A 12,228-nucleotide genomic window follows, 5' to 3' on the forward strand; every position below is an offset into this window, starting at 1 on the left:
CAGTTCAGTTCAGTCACTTAGTCGTGTCCGACTCTTTGCGGCCCCATGAATCGCAGCACACCAGGCCTCCCTGTGCATCACCAACTCCCGGAGTTCACTTAGACTCGCGTCCATCGAGTCAGTGATGCCATCCAGCCATCTCATCCTCTGCTGTCCCCTTCTCCTCCTGCCCCCAATCCCTCCCAACATCAGAGTCTTTTCCAATGAGTCAGCTCTTAGCATGAGGTGGCCAAAGTACTGGAGTTTCAGCTTAAGCATCATTCCTTCCAAAGAAATCCCAAGGTTGATCTCCTTCAGAATGGACTGGTTGGATCTAGTGATTTATCATAGTCAATGAAGCAGAAGTAGATTAGCAGTTATTAAGATTCAGTATATAGTTCTAGTAGTGACATTGGCTCATTGGTTCAAGAAAAAATAAACCACTGAGGCAGAATGGAACACCGACAGCCAAGAAACATGATCACTGAATCTATGGGAGTGGTATATATCACAAAAGTATAGCTATAAGTTAGGGGGGAAACTGGAATATTCTGTAAATGGTAGGTGGAGTGCAGAAGAAGGAGTGAGAGCACAGGGAAGCACATAGGGAATTTCATCTATATCTGAAATGTTTTTATTTCTTACAGAGGCAGAGAAAGAGATGTGCAGAAGGGAGAAACAAGGTGGGTAATAAGAGGAGAGAGAGAGGGGAGGAGGATGGAGACGAGGAGGAGAAATTGAAGCAAATGTGGCCAAATGCTAAGTTTGTTAAAATTGGATGATGTAAGTGTGTTCAGTTCAGTTCAGTCGCTCAGTCGTGTCCAGCTCTTTGCAACCCCATGATCCGCAGCATGCCAGGCCTCTCCCTGTCCATCACCAAGTCCCAGAGTTCACCAAAACCATGTCCATTGAATTGGTGATGCCATCCAACCATCTCATCCTCTGTTGGCCCCTTCTCCTCCTGCCCTCAATCTTTCCCAGCATCAAGGTCTTTTCAAATGAGTCAGCTCTTCACATCAGGTGGCCAAAGTACTGGAGTTTCAGCTTCAACATCAGTCCTTCCAATGAGCACCCAGGACTGATCTCCTTTAGGATGGATTTCCTTGCAGTCCAAGGGACTCTCAAGAGTCTTCTCCAACAACAGTTCAAAAGCATCAATTCTTCAGCGCTCAGCAGTCCAACTCTCACATCCGTATGTGACTACTGGAAAACTATAGCCTTGACTAGACAGACTTTTGTTGACAAAGTAATGTCTCTGCTTTTCAATATGCTGTCTAGGTTGGTCATAACTTTCCTTCCAAGGAGTAAGTGTCTTTTAATTTCATGGCTGAAATCACTATCTGCAGTGATTTTGGAACCCAGAAAAATAAAGTCAGCCACTGTTTCCACTGTTTCCCCATCTATTTGCCAGGAAGTGATGGGACCGGATGCCATGATCTTTTTCTGAATGTTGAGCTTTAAGTCAATTTTTTCACTCTCCTCTTTCACTTTCATCAAGAGGCTCTTTAGTTCCTCTTCACTTTCTGCCCTAAGGGTGGTGTCGTCTGCATATCTGAGGTTATTGATATTTCTCCCAGCAATCTTGATTCCAGCTTGTGCTTCCTCCAGCCCAGCATTTCTCATGATGTACTCTGCATAGAAGTTAAATAAGCAGGGTGACAATATACAGCCTTGACGTACTCCTTTTCTATTTGGAACCAGTCTGTTGTTCCATGTCCAGTTCTAACCGTTGCTTCCTGACCTGCATACAGACTTCTCAAGAGGCAGATCAGGTGGTCTGGTATTCCCATCTCTTTCACAATTTTCCACAGTTTATTGTGATTCACACAGTCAAAGGCTTTGGCATAGTCAATAAAGCAGAAATAGATGTTTTTCTGGAACTCTCCTGCTTTTTCCATGATCCAGTGGATGTTGGCAATTTGATCTCTGGTTCCTCTGCCTTTTCTAAAACCAGCTTGAACATCTGGAAGTTCACGGTTCACGTATTCCTGAAGCCTGGCTTGGAGAATTTTAAGCATTACTTTACTAGTATGTGAGATGAGTGCAACTGTGCGGTAGTTGGAGCATTCTTTGGCACTGCCTTTCTTTGGGATTGGAATGAAAACTGACCTTTTCCAGTCCTGTGGCCACTGCTGAGTTTATCCAAATTTGCTAGCATATTGAGTATAGCACTTTCACAGCATCATCTTTCAGGACTGGAAATAGCTCAACTGGAATTCCATCACCTGCACTAGCTTTGTTCATAGTGATGCTCCCTAAGGCCCACTTGACTTCACATTCCAGGATGTCTGGCTCTAGGTGAGTGATCACACCATTGTGATTATCTGGGTCGTGAAGATCTTTTTTGTATAGTTCTTCTGTGTATTCTTGTCACCTCTTCTTAATATCTTCTGCTTCTGTTAGGTTCATACCATTTCTGTCCTTTATCGAGCCCATCTTTGCATGAAATGTTCCCTTGGTATCTCTAGTTTTCTTGAAGACATCTCTAGTCTTTCCCCTTCTATTGTTTTCCTCTATTTCTTTGCATTGATCGCTGAGGAAGGCTTTCTTATCTCTCCTTGCTATTCTTTGGAATTCTACATTCAAATGGGCATATCTTTCCTTTTCTCCTTTGCTTTTAGCTTCCTTTATTTTCACAGCTATTTGTAAGTCCTCCTCAGACAGCCATTTTTCTTTTTTGCATTTATTTTTCTTGGGGATGGTCTTGATCCCTGTCTCCTGTACAATGTCATGAACTTCCACCCATAGTTCATCAGGCACTCTATCAGATCTAGTCCCTTAAATCTATTTCTCACTTCCACTATATAGTCATAAGGGATTTGATTTAGGTCATACCTGAATGGTCTAGTGGTTTTCTCCACTTTCTTCAATTTCAGTCTGAATTTGGCAATAAGGAGCTCATGATCTGAGCCACAGTCAGCTCCTGGTCTTGTTTTTGTTGACTGTATAGAGCTTCTCCATCTTTGGCTCAAAGAATATAATCAATCTGATTTCAGTGTTGACCATCTGGTGATGTCCATGTGCAGAGTCTTCTCTTGTGTTGTTGGAAGAGGGTGTTTGCTATGACCAGTGTTTTCTCTTGGCAGAACTCTATTAGCCTTTTCCCTGCTTCATTCCGCATTCCAAGGCCAAATTTGCCTGTTACTCCAGGTGTTTCTTGACTTCCTATTTTGCATTCCAGTCCCCTAGAATGAAAAGGACATCTTTTTTGGGTGTTAGCTCTAGAAGGTCTTGTAGGTCTTCATAGAACTGTTCAACTTCAGCTTCTTCAGCGTTACTGGTTGGGGCATAGACTTGGATTACCATATTGAATGGTTTGCCTTGGAAACGAACAGAGATCATTCTGTCGTTTTTGAGATTGCATCTTATTCACATTTATGCTGTCCAACACTGTAGCCACTACATGTATTTATTTAAATTAAATTAAATGTGAAATTTAGCTCCAGCATCCTGCACATGACACATACTCAGTAGCCACATCAGATTGATGGCTACCAAACAGCACGATGTAGATGCTGAACATTTCCATCATCACGTAGGGGTCCACTGGACAGAGCTGGTCTACTGTCTATGTGTTAGACTGTTCATAATAAAATCCACAAAGAAGAATTAAAGCTTGCAGAAGCTATGAAAAGTGAAGGAAATAAAACTAATGTAAGTGAAAGGACAACATATAATTTCAAAATCGACACCTCTTTAATTTCTGATTGGATGGTCAGATCTTTACCTTTCCTCAGAAATATCCTCCACACACACACAAAACAAATAAACAAAGAAAAAGAGGAACAAACTTTCTATTGTCTCTTCTATACATCATTTCACTTCCTTTTGGAATATTTTAATATTTAGTGGAGGAAAAGTCATGATTTCATTTTATGAGAATAAAGCTACTCTTGACAACTACTCTGTAAAAGTGAACCCTGTTTTCAGACCTTGGGCTTTGATGACCATGATCCTCCGCTGCAGGTCAATGAAGGGCTGGATCAGGCAGAGCCGGGGCTCCTGTTTCTGACTCAGGCAAATGCCGTTGTGATTCACAACCATCCAGCTTCGGTCATACAGCAGCCCTTGACTTCCTAGAGGCCACCTGGTCACCTAAAAAAAACAGTCAGTGTATTTTAAGCCAGCGCTCCTCACAAATGATCTTCTCATTTATTGCATAGGGGCTGCACAGATGCACATGGGCTTCAGGAATTCAGCACAGACTCCTGAAGGACGAAAGGGTAGAAGAGAAGGAAACAAAGAAGACAGGGACTTTCCTGGTGCCCTTGTGGTTAGGAATCCACCCTGAAATGCAGGAGATGCAGGCACGATCCCTGGGGAAGGAATGAAGATCCCATGTGCCTCAGAACGGCTCAGCCCCTGCACCTCAACTACTGAACCCTCGCTCTGGAGCCTTCATGCCACAACGCGAGTGCCTGCGAACCACAATTACGGGGCCTGAGCACCTGCCAGGAGTAGAGTCCACGTGTGTGTGTGCTCAGTCATGCCCAACTCTTTAAGACCCCATGGACTGTAACCTGCCAGGCTCCTCTATCCATAGAACTCCCCAGGCAAGAATACTAGAGTGGCTTGACATTTCCTTCTCCGGGGGATCTTCCTGATCCGGGAATCGAACCCGTGTCTCTTGTGTCTCCTGCATTGGCAGGTGGGTTCTTTACCACGAGTACCACCTGGGAAGCCCAAGGGCTGCAACCAAAGATGCCACATCACACAGCAGAGAACTCGTGTGCCTCAACTAAAACCTGATGCAGCCAAAGAAACAAACATTTAAAGAAGAAGAGGACAATGCAAAGGAGACTACGGGATCAAGGGACCTTCCATTTAGCCTCCAGATCCAGTTCCATCCTTGTCCACTTCGGTGTGCCTTTTGAGTGGGTAACACGTGTGCCTAGCAGGGACATGGGGAGCAGGCCTCTGCCCACCCTGTGCCCTCTCCCCACAGGTCTCTGCTGCTCCCACTTTCTGTGTGTCCTTCCACACTGGTGGATGCCTGAGCAGGCATATCCTCGTAATATAGACTTGTTTCTTGCACAAATGGTGGCTCCACTGAAATGGTCACTGAGCTGATCCATCTTAAGTGTATAAAATATGTATATTCCTCAATGCTTCATATTTCTACAAAATTAAAATACAAATTATGGCCAGTGCCCAGATTTGCACTTAATACCATTCTCCAATAAAAACAACCAGGACTTCTTGGAGAAACAGTTTATTCTAGGGCTGCGTCAGGAAATATACAACAGCGATTAACACATATATACACAGTATTGGATTATAACCTAAAATATAAATTAAATACCCATGAGTCCATACTGATATAAATAAATGATTAAATAGAAAGGTCAACTCTCTCATATAGAAGAAGTCCAAATTATTGATGTAGATGGCCCCCTCTCAAGAATGTAGAGCATAACTCCTTACCCACTAAGTGTGGGCTACCCTTAGTCACTTGCCTCTAAAGGGCACAGTATGGGAATGAGTGGAGGGGGAACTGACAGTGAAGAACGCTGGCAAACACTATGAGACCCAGGTTAACATCGTAGTGATAAGCCACAATGATACTATATACCCTGACATGATACGATGAGAACTTTATCTCTGTGGTCCTCCTGCCGTAAAACCCCAAACCCCAGTCTAATCCCCAGAACGACATCAGGCAAAAACAAACTGATGGATATTCTAATAAATACCTGACCAGTATTCCTTAACACAATCAAGGTGCTGAAAACAGGGAAAGTGTAAGAAACTGGTACAAGCCCAGAGGAGCCTAAGGAGACATGAGAGCTAAATGTAAAGTGGTGTTCTGAATGAGATCCAGAACACAAAAAGCACATTAGGGGAAAAATAATGAAATATCAATAGTGTGAGACCAGGTCTTTGCAGTTTTGTCCACAGGTTACACCCAGTGTTTTCAGCACTGCCTGCTGTTTGTTAAAGAAGGGTGTACACCACCCACTGCTTTTGAAATAGTATTGTGATTAAGAGACCAACATTCTTGCACAACTGTGCAAGAATCAATTTCACCCTTCTGTTTTCCTCTGAGCACCCAAGTTAACCACCCAAAGGAGTCTGAAAACTTCCAATGGGGGTAGTGATGAAAGGGAAGAATATTTAATTGGGGGGACTTTGGGGTGGGTCCTCGAGGGAGGGACCTCAGTGAAGACGGAGGCTTCAGGGGGAGGAAGTGAAGGAGAGGAGCTTCCGGCCTGGGGTGAGCGCGGCGCAGATCTCTAGGAGGAACAATGTGAAGGGAAACTGCTCCTCCAGCCAGGGGAGCCCTGTACCCAAGAAGCAGAAACGCAGTGCAGCGGGGGGTGGGGTGGGGTCGGCACTTTGAGGACTGACAAGCCTGGCGCTTACATCTCACCTCCAACAGTTAGCGGCTTTGGACAACTTACCACCCTCCTGAGCCTTGGCTCTGTCATGTATTATATAAAATGGACATTATTGTCATTGGATTAGGTGAAAACCAAAACAGTGCATAAAATGTAAAGCAACTAAATGTAACAGGTGACCCACAGATGTCAATCCCTTTATTCTGCCCTTCACTTGCCTTGTGTATCAGACATCCTCTCCCCACAGACCATGGCTGCTCCTGCTGGCAGAACCCTTGAGTTCAGCAATATCAGAATCCACCGCTAAGTCACTATTTCTTTCAGAAAACATGTTTTGAATTACAAATAACTTTTTAAAAGACAATCTATTATTGGGTGGCATTTCTCCATGGATCTTTCATTTCTGCATGTCTGTTTTAACAAGCAGAAGCACAAACTGTCCTCTGTTCCAGACTCTCCTGTCGAGGATGTCTGTATAGTGAACAACCCTCTGGAGTAGAGGGCAAGTTTGCTCACAGCCCAGTATCACAAACATATCAGCTCCTCCCTGATTGAGGACTACACAGCTTGGCTGGCATCCTATTATGAAAGAGGTTTCCTGAGTTAGGGGGCTCCCAAATATGAGCAGAACATCCACCTGGGCCCCTCTGGACCCTTTCTTGGGGCTTGGGGGGAAAGAAAAGCAACACAAACATGAAGCTCTTGCTACCTGCAGGCTGTGAGGAACAGCCTTTTATCTCTGACCCAAGAATCTCATCTTCCCCCGCCCCCCAGCATGCGAGATCCTAAAGCTGCATCCCCTGCTTTGGAAATGCAGAGTCTTCACCTCTGGACCACCAGGGGAGCCCCATGGAATCTCATGTCTCTTGTCACATGCAAGACACTGAGGCAGGCTGGGTTGTGAGCTTGCTAGGAGGCCAAAGTCTCGGGCCCGTCGCTGTTCCTTACACCCACTTGTTGGAACATGTCTATCATTGTCTATCCTTTGATTTGCCACCTAAACATTGAATTTACTGGCTTCCATCTTCCTTCTTCCTCTTTGTCAGGGGCAAGCTTTCAGCCACCACGTCTGTGTTGGCATGTGAAGGGTAAGCTTTTTAGCTGTCGCAGCTGGGGGCTGGGTTACGGAAGGATTTGAGCAAATAAGTATTCACTGAGGGCAATGGGAGCCAGGTTTCTCACAAGATTTTCAAGTGCAGGGGATGGCTAAATAAACCCTGTGGTGTTGGACTGGAATTGGACATATCAGTGTGAAATCATGGCTGTGAATGGATAGACAGATAAATGATAGGTAGACAGACAGAGAGAGAGAGATAGATGTGTGTGTGTGTGTGTGTGTGTGTGTGTGTGTGTGTGTGTGTGTGTTGTAAAGTGTCTGCTTCCCTCCTGAGATACTGCCCTCCCTAGGGAAAGGAATCATTTCCATTTTGTTCATCACTGCACACAGGTGCAGGCCCAGCAGGTGGCAAGCACTCAGTGTATAGTTTCTGAATGAGCAGACAGACGGAAGACTTTTAGCAAAATATGAAACCTTACTGAGTCTCAGTGTCTTCATCTGTAAAATGGGTCACTGATTCCTGCTGTGTTTCTGTGTGCAGCACGGCTATTCTACAGGACATGACTCATCTGAGAAAATACAGTCCTGATACTCCTCACCTGCCTGCATTCAGGAGTGGAGAAGAACTTGCTTGTTCATGGTCTCAGACTGGAGGACAGTCTCCTTCAGCATAGACTAGCCAATGAGGAGCTAGGGAGCCTGTGATCCCAGAGGCTCAGGAGGGTGGGACCTCACCTGGGACTTGGGACACACACATATCATAGAAAGACAGTCTTATAGGAAGTTCGGCCACTGCAGGAGGGGTCGGGGCCAGCTGGCCAACCAAGGCAAGCACTCCCGTCTCCCAGGTAGGGTGACTGCCAGGCCAGCCTGTTTGCAGACATTATGTAGTTCACCTCCACAGGGAGAGCTAAGCAGACAGACTCAGGACAGTGTGGACCCAAGGAGTCAGTAGACCCGGGTTCAAATCCTTTCCCTATCATTTATTAGGGGGTCATGACCTGGGCAGAGTGCTTAACCTCAATAGCCCCTAGGCTCCATATCTATACAATAGGGATGATATTACCTAGCACCTCATATTATTGTTTTGAAGATCAAATGAACCAAAGTATGTAAAATGCTTCTGCATGAAAGTTACATCCTTAACTATCAACAGTAACTAGGCAGTCACACCCAGAAACAGGGTCCTCTCGGGGATTCCCGTTAGCAGAGTCATGGTCAAAAGTCAGCTCAAACCAAGAAAGACAGAATGAGGACTTCTCTGGTGGAGCAGTGGATGAGAATCTGCTACCAACCTGGGGTACACGGGTTTGATCCCTGGTCTGAGAAAATCCCACATGCTGCAAAGCCACTAAGCCCATGGGTCACAACTACTGAGTCTGTGCTCCAGAGCCTGGGAACTGCAACCACTGAGCCTGTGTGCTGCAGGTAGTGAAGTTTTGATTTTCTGCATGCTTCCCTTCACTTCCTGAACTTTTTTTCTTTACTTTATCAAAAAATATTATAAAATAAACGCAAAAGAAGCAATCTCTTTAGCTGCCACTGAAACCCTTACCTCAAATGCCGCACAGGACTTGATTGGGTAGAGGTAAAGGTTGGTGACGACGTGTGACCTGAGGTCCCCATCTGGGACGTCAGCAGCTTTCTCTAAAGTGGTCTGCTGGGGTCCGGTGGCCTCCAGCAGGGGCGGACACAGATCCTCTGCATTGAAAGCGGTGGGTGAGTTGTTCCAAACCCCGGAGTGTGGGGAAGCGTCTTGCTGAGGTGAGGGGCTACCTCTGACCTGGGTGGCAGGCACGGCGTTCTGAGCCTCGCTGTCTCCAGGCGGGGCTCCAGCCTCGCCCGGGGTGGCCAGAGGGAGAGGCTGGCCATGAGACGGGCGCAGTTGGGTTGCTATGATGAACCTGAGGAAGGCCTGGGCATCCTCAAGCGTAGACATGTATCCAAAAGAAATCCTCACACAGCCCGTCGTCTGCCCATCTATGAGGTCCACATCATCTCCGCAGACATGACCAGCCTAGGAGAAAGAAACAAGTCAGCCAGAGTGGTCCTCACGATGGACCAGAAACCATTCTGTAAAACAATGTTTGTTGATAATAGAAGATAAAATTAATCCAGGAAAACAGAGCTGCAACACTAAGAAGAGCTGCGTGCCTCAGGCATAGTTCCACAAACCCAGGGCCCTGACACCCCGTCCGGCATCACGTGGCTCACTGTGAGTGGGGATCTATACCAATCCCATTGGGCCATTAAAAAGTTTAAAAGACACAACATTGTAAACCAACTATATTTCAATATAAATAAATAAATAATTTTTAAAAAAAGTTTAAAAGCAATTGTTCACGTAAAGCATTTACCAGAGCCATATACACAATGCTGACCCACAGCGGCAGCAAAAGACAGACTGAAGTTTCAGAAGCACAGATGGATCAGCTTCTTGGTCTACCCAGGGCTGAAGGGGGAGGAGAGCTTGCTGGCCATGCCTTTTAGACTCTCTCGGGATCAAAGGGAGGCCTATATCCTTTGCAGCTGCCTTTTGACAAAAGAGCAAGACAGAGATGCTGCCCCAAGGAATGACTGGCCCAAGCCCATAATGAAAACCAAAGGCAGCACTAAGTGCCTGGCCGGGAGGTGGGGAAAGAAAAGCAAGAAGTCCCCAAGCCTCTCCAAGCCCTGCTGCCTGTCATTGATCACTGCTCTGGCGGCCTACCACCCCAGAGCTGAACCCAAGTCAGATACCCAAAGAGATGGGTCCACGGCATTCCTCAGGTTCAATAACATACCTGGAATTGCCTTCATCTGTGTTCTAAGACTCCCTCTCTCTTTTTAAGCAAAACACAGCTCATGGTTGGTTGGGATCTAATATATTCATTACTTAGTGGCAGCCAAAAGAAACAATTTATAAACTATTCTGATATAAATAAGGCCTTCTGCCACTCGAGCTAGTCTTATGAAATGGTTCAAACTAAAATGTACCTTGAAGTGACAAACCTCAACTCAGGGAAGTGGCAGGAAGGGTGGGGACCTGAGGAATGCAGAATGCCCGCTGGAAAAGTTCCTCTCCTCACTCTGCCAAAGGATGAGCGACTTCTTAGCTTGCAGATTTCACTCTGGCAGGACTAAACTAGTTAAGGAGCACATTTTCACATTGGCTTGTCCCCTGTTAAAAGTCATCTTCTGAATTAAAAAAAAAAGTCCTCTACTGCCTTTAAATTTTTGCCCTCAAACTAAAAAACGCCTGGCATGGAGTCACTATCTTGAAGCATTTTCTAATTTTGTTGACCCTTTTTTCTTTGCACGTTCACAGGGTGGGCTCAGAGAAATGAACCCAAAGACCAGCCCCCACTCCAGACACGGGTCCAGCCTCTGGTGAAGATGAGGCATTAGCATTGGGTCTTGCTGGCACCGTTCGGGCCACAGGGTCCAGTACCAACCTGAAGATGCTTCTTCACCATCTCATCGCTTATCCCCAGGTGCCTCTGGCAGGCCCCGGTGTTACAGAAGCAGCCAGTTCGCACATGGATGTTGTGAAGGCTGGCCATTTTATCCACCTGTGGGTTTAATATGACACAGAACTAGGGTTAGGAGTGTCCAGTTTTACTCTGACTGCCTGGACTGAAGAGTTTCAGGTTCCATATTTGGGTCTCTCTTTCCTAACAGTAAAATGAAAATATGAGCTCGGAATTTTTCTCTAAAGTGCTATGATCCATCGTGGGTTTTCTAAATACATTTTATAAAATACTACTGATAATTAAAGCTTATCCAGTTGGGTAATAAATATATGCCTGCAAAAAGTGAAAAATTATTACACCAAATTCCAAGTGGAGAGCTCACATTTAAAATAATCTGATTTCTTAAATGAACCGAAAATCTGTATAGACATTTTTCCAAAGAAGTAAAATTTTCCATACAAATGCCAACAGGTACATGAACACATGCTCAACATCACTAGTCATTAGCAAAATCTAAGTTAAAACTAAAATAAGATACCACCTCTCAAATATCTAGTATCTAGCATGTAATGTCACACCTGTTAGAAAGGCTATCATCAGAAAGACAACAAATAACAAGAGTTGGGGAGAACATGGAGAAAAGGGAACCCTGGTTCACTGTTGGTGGGAATGGGCATAGCAACTATGGAAAACTGTTCAGGAATCCTTCAGAAAATTTAAAGTAGAACTAATTGCTGTATTTACCTGAAGGAAATGAAATCATTGTCTTGAAAAGAGATCTGTACCCCCATGTTTACTGCCGACATGAAAACAATTTAAGCATCCATCAAAGGATTCATGGATAAAGAAAATGTGATGTGTTTAAACACACAGTGAAATATTGTTCAGCTATTAAAAAAAAAGGAAATCCTGCCATTTGTGACAAGGATGGCCCTTGAGGGCATTTTGCTCAGTCATAATGAAATATGCAAAGACATAAGTCAGACAAAGACAAATACTGTATGATCACACACATGGAACCAAATGAAAATTCTGAGAACAGATCAGTGATTGCCAGGGGCAAGGGAGGGTGGGGTGTGGTGAAGGTGGTCAAAAGATACAAGATAGATATCTATCTTATGTACAGAGAGATAAGTCCTGGGGTTATAACATACAGCATGGTGACTATAGTTAACAATAATGTATTATATACTTGAAAATTGCTAAGAGAGTAAATCTTAAAAGTTGTCGTCACAAGAAAAAAAATTTTTATAACCATATGTGATGATAGATGTTAACTAAACTTGTAGAAATCACTTCCCAGTGTATACATATATAGAATTACTGTGTTGTACACCTAAAACTAACACAATGTTATACATCAATTTGATCTCACTTGTTAAAAAAAAGAATTTTAAGGAAT

The 12,228-nt window shown here is 44.6% G+C and overlaps 1 protein-coding gene across 1 annotated transcript in view; it reads right to left on the minus strand.

Moving 5' to 3' along the window:
• The window catches only part of MOCOS (molybdenum cofactor sulfurase), a 56,536-nt gene that overhangs the window by 21,935 nt on the left and 22,373 nt on the right, over positions 1-12,228 (minus strand). The window contains exons 7-9 of the mRNA XM_052660508.1: positions 10,809-10,925; positions 8,930-9,391; positions 3,912-4,074 (exon numbers count right to left, since the gene is read on the minus strand). Of these exons, the coding sequence (XP_052516468.1) occupies positions 3,912-4,074; positions 8,930-9,391; positions 10,809-10,925 (742 nt within the window). The remainder of the gene's footprint in view (positions 1-3,911; positions 4,075-8,929; positions 9,392-10,808; positions 10,926-12,228) is intronic.

Source organism: Budorcas taxicolor, chromosome 22 (assembly GCF_023091745.1).
Source record: "Budorcas taxicolor isolate Tak-1 chromosome 22, Takin1.1, whole genome shotgun sequence".
Classification (NCBI taxonomy): Eukaryota; Metazoa; Chordata; class Mammalia; order Artiodactyla; family Bovidae; genus Budorcas; species Budorcas taxicolor.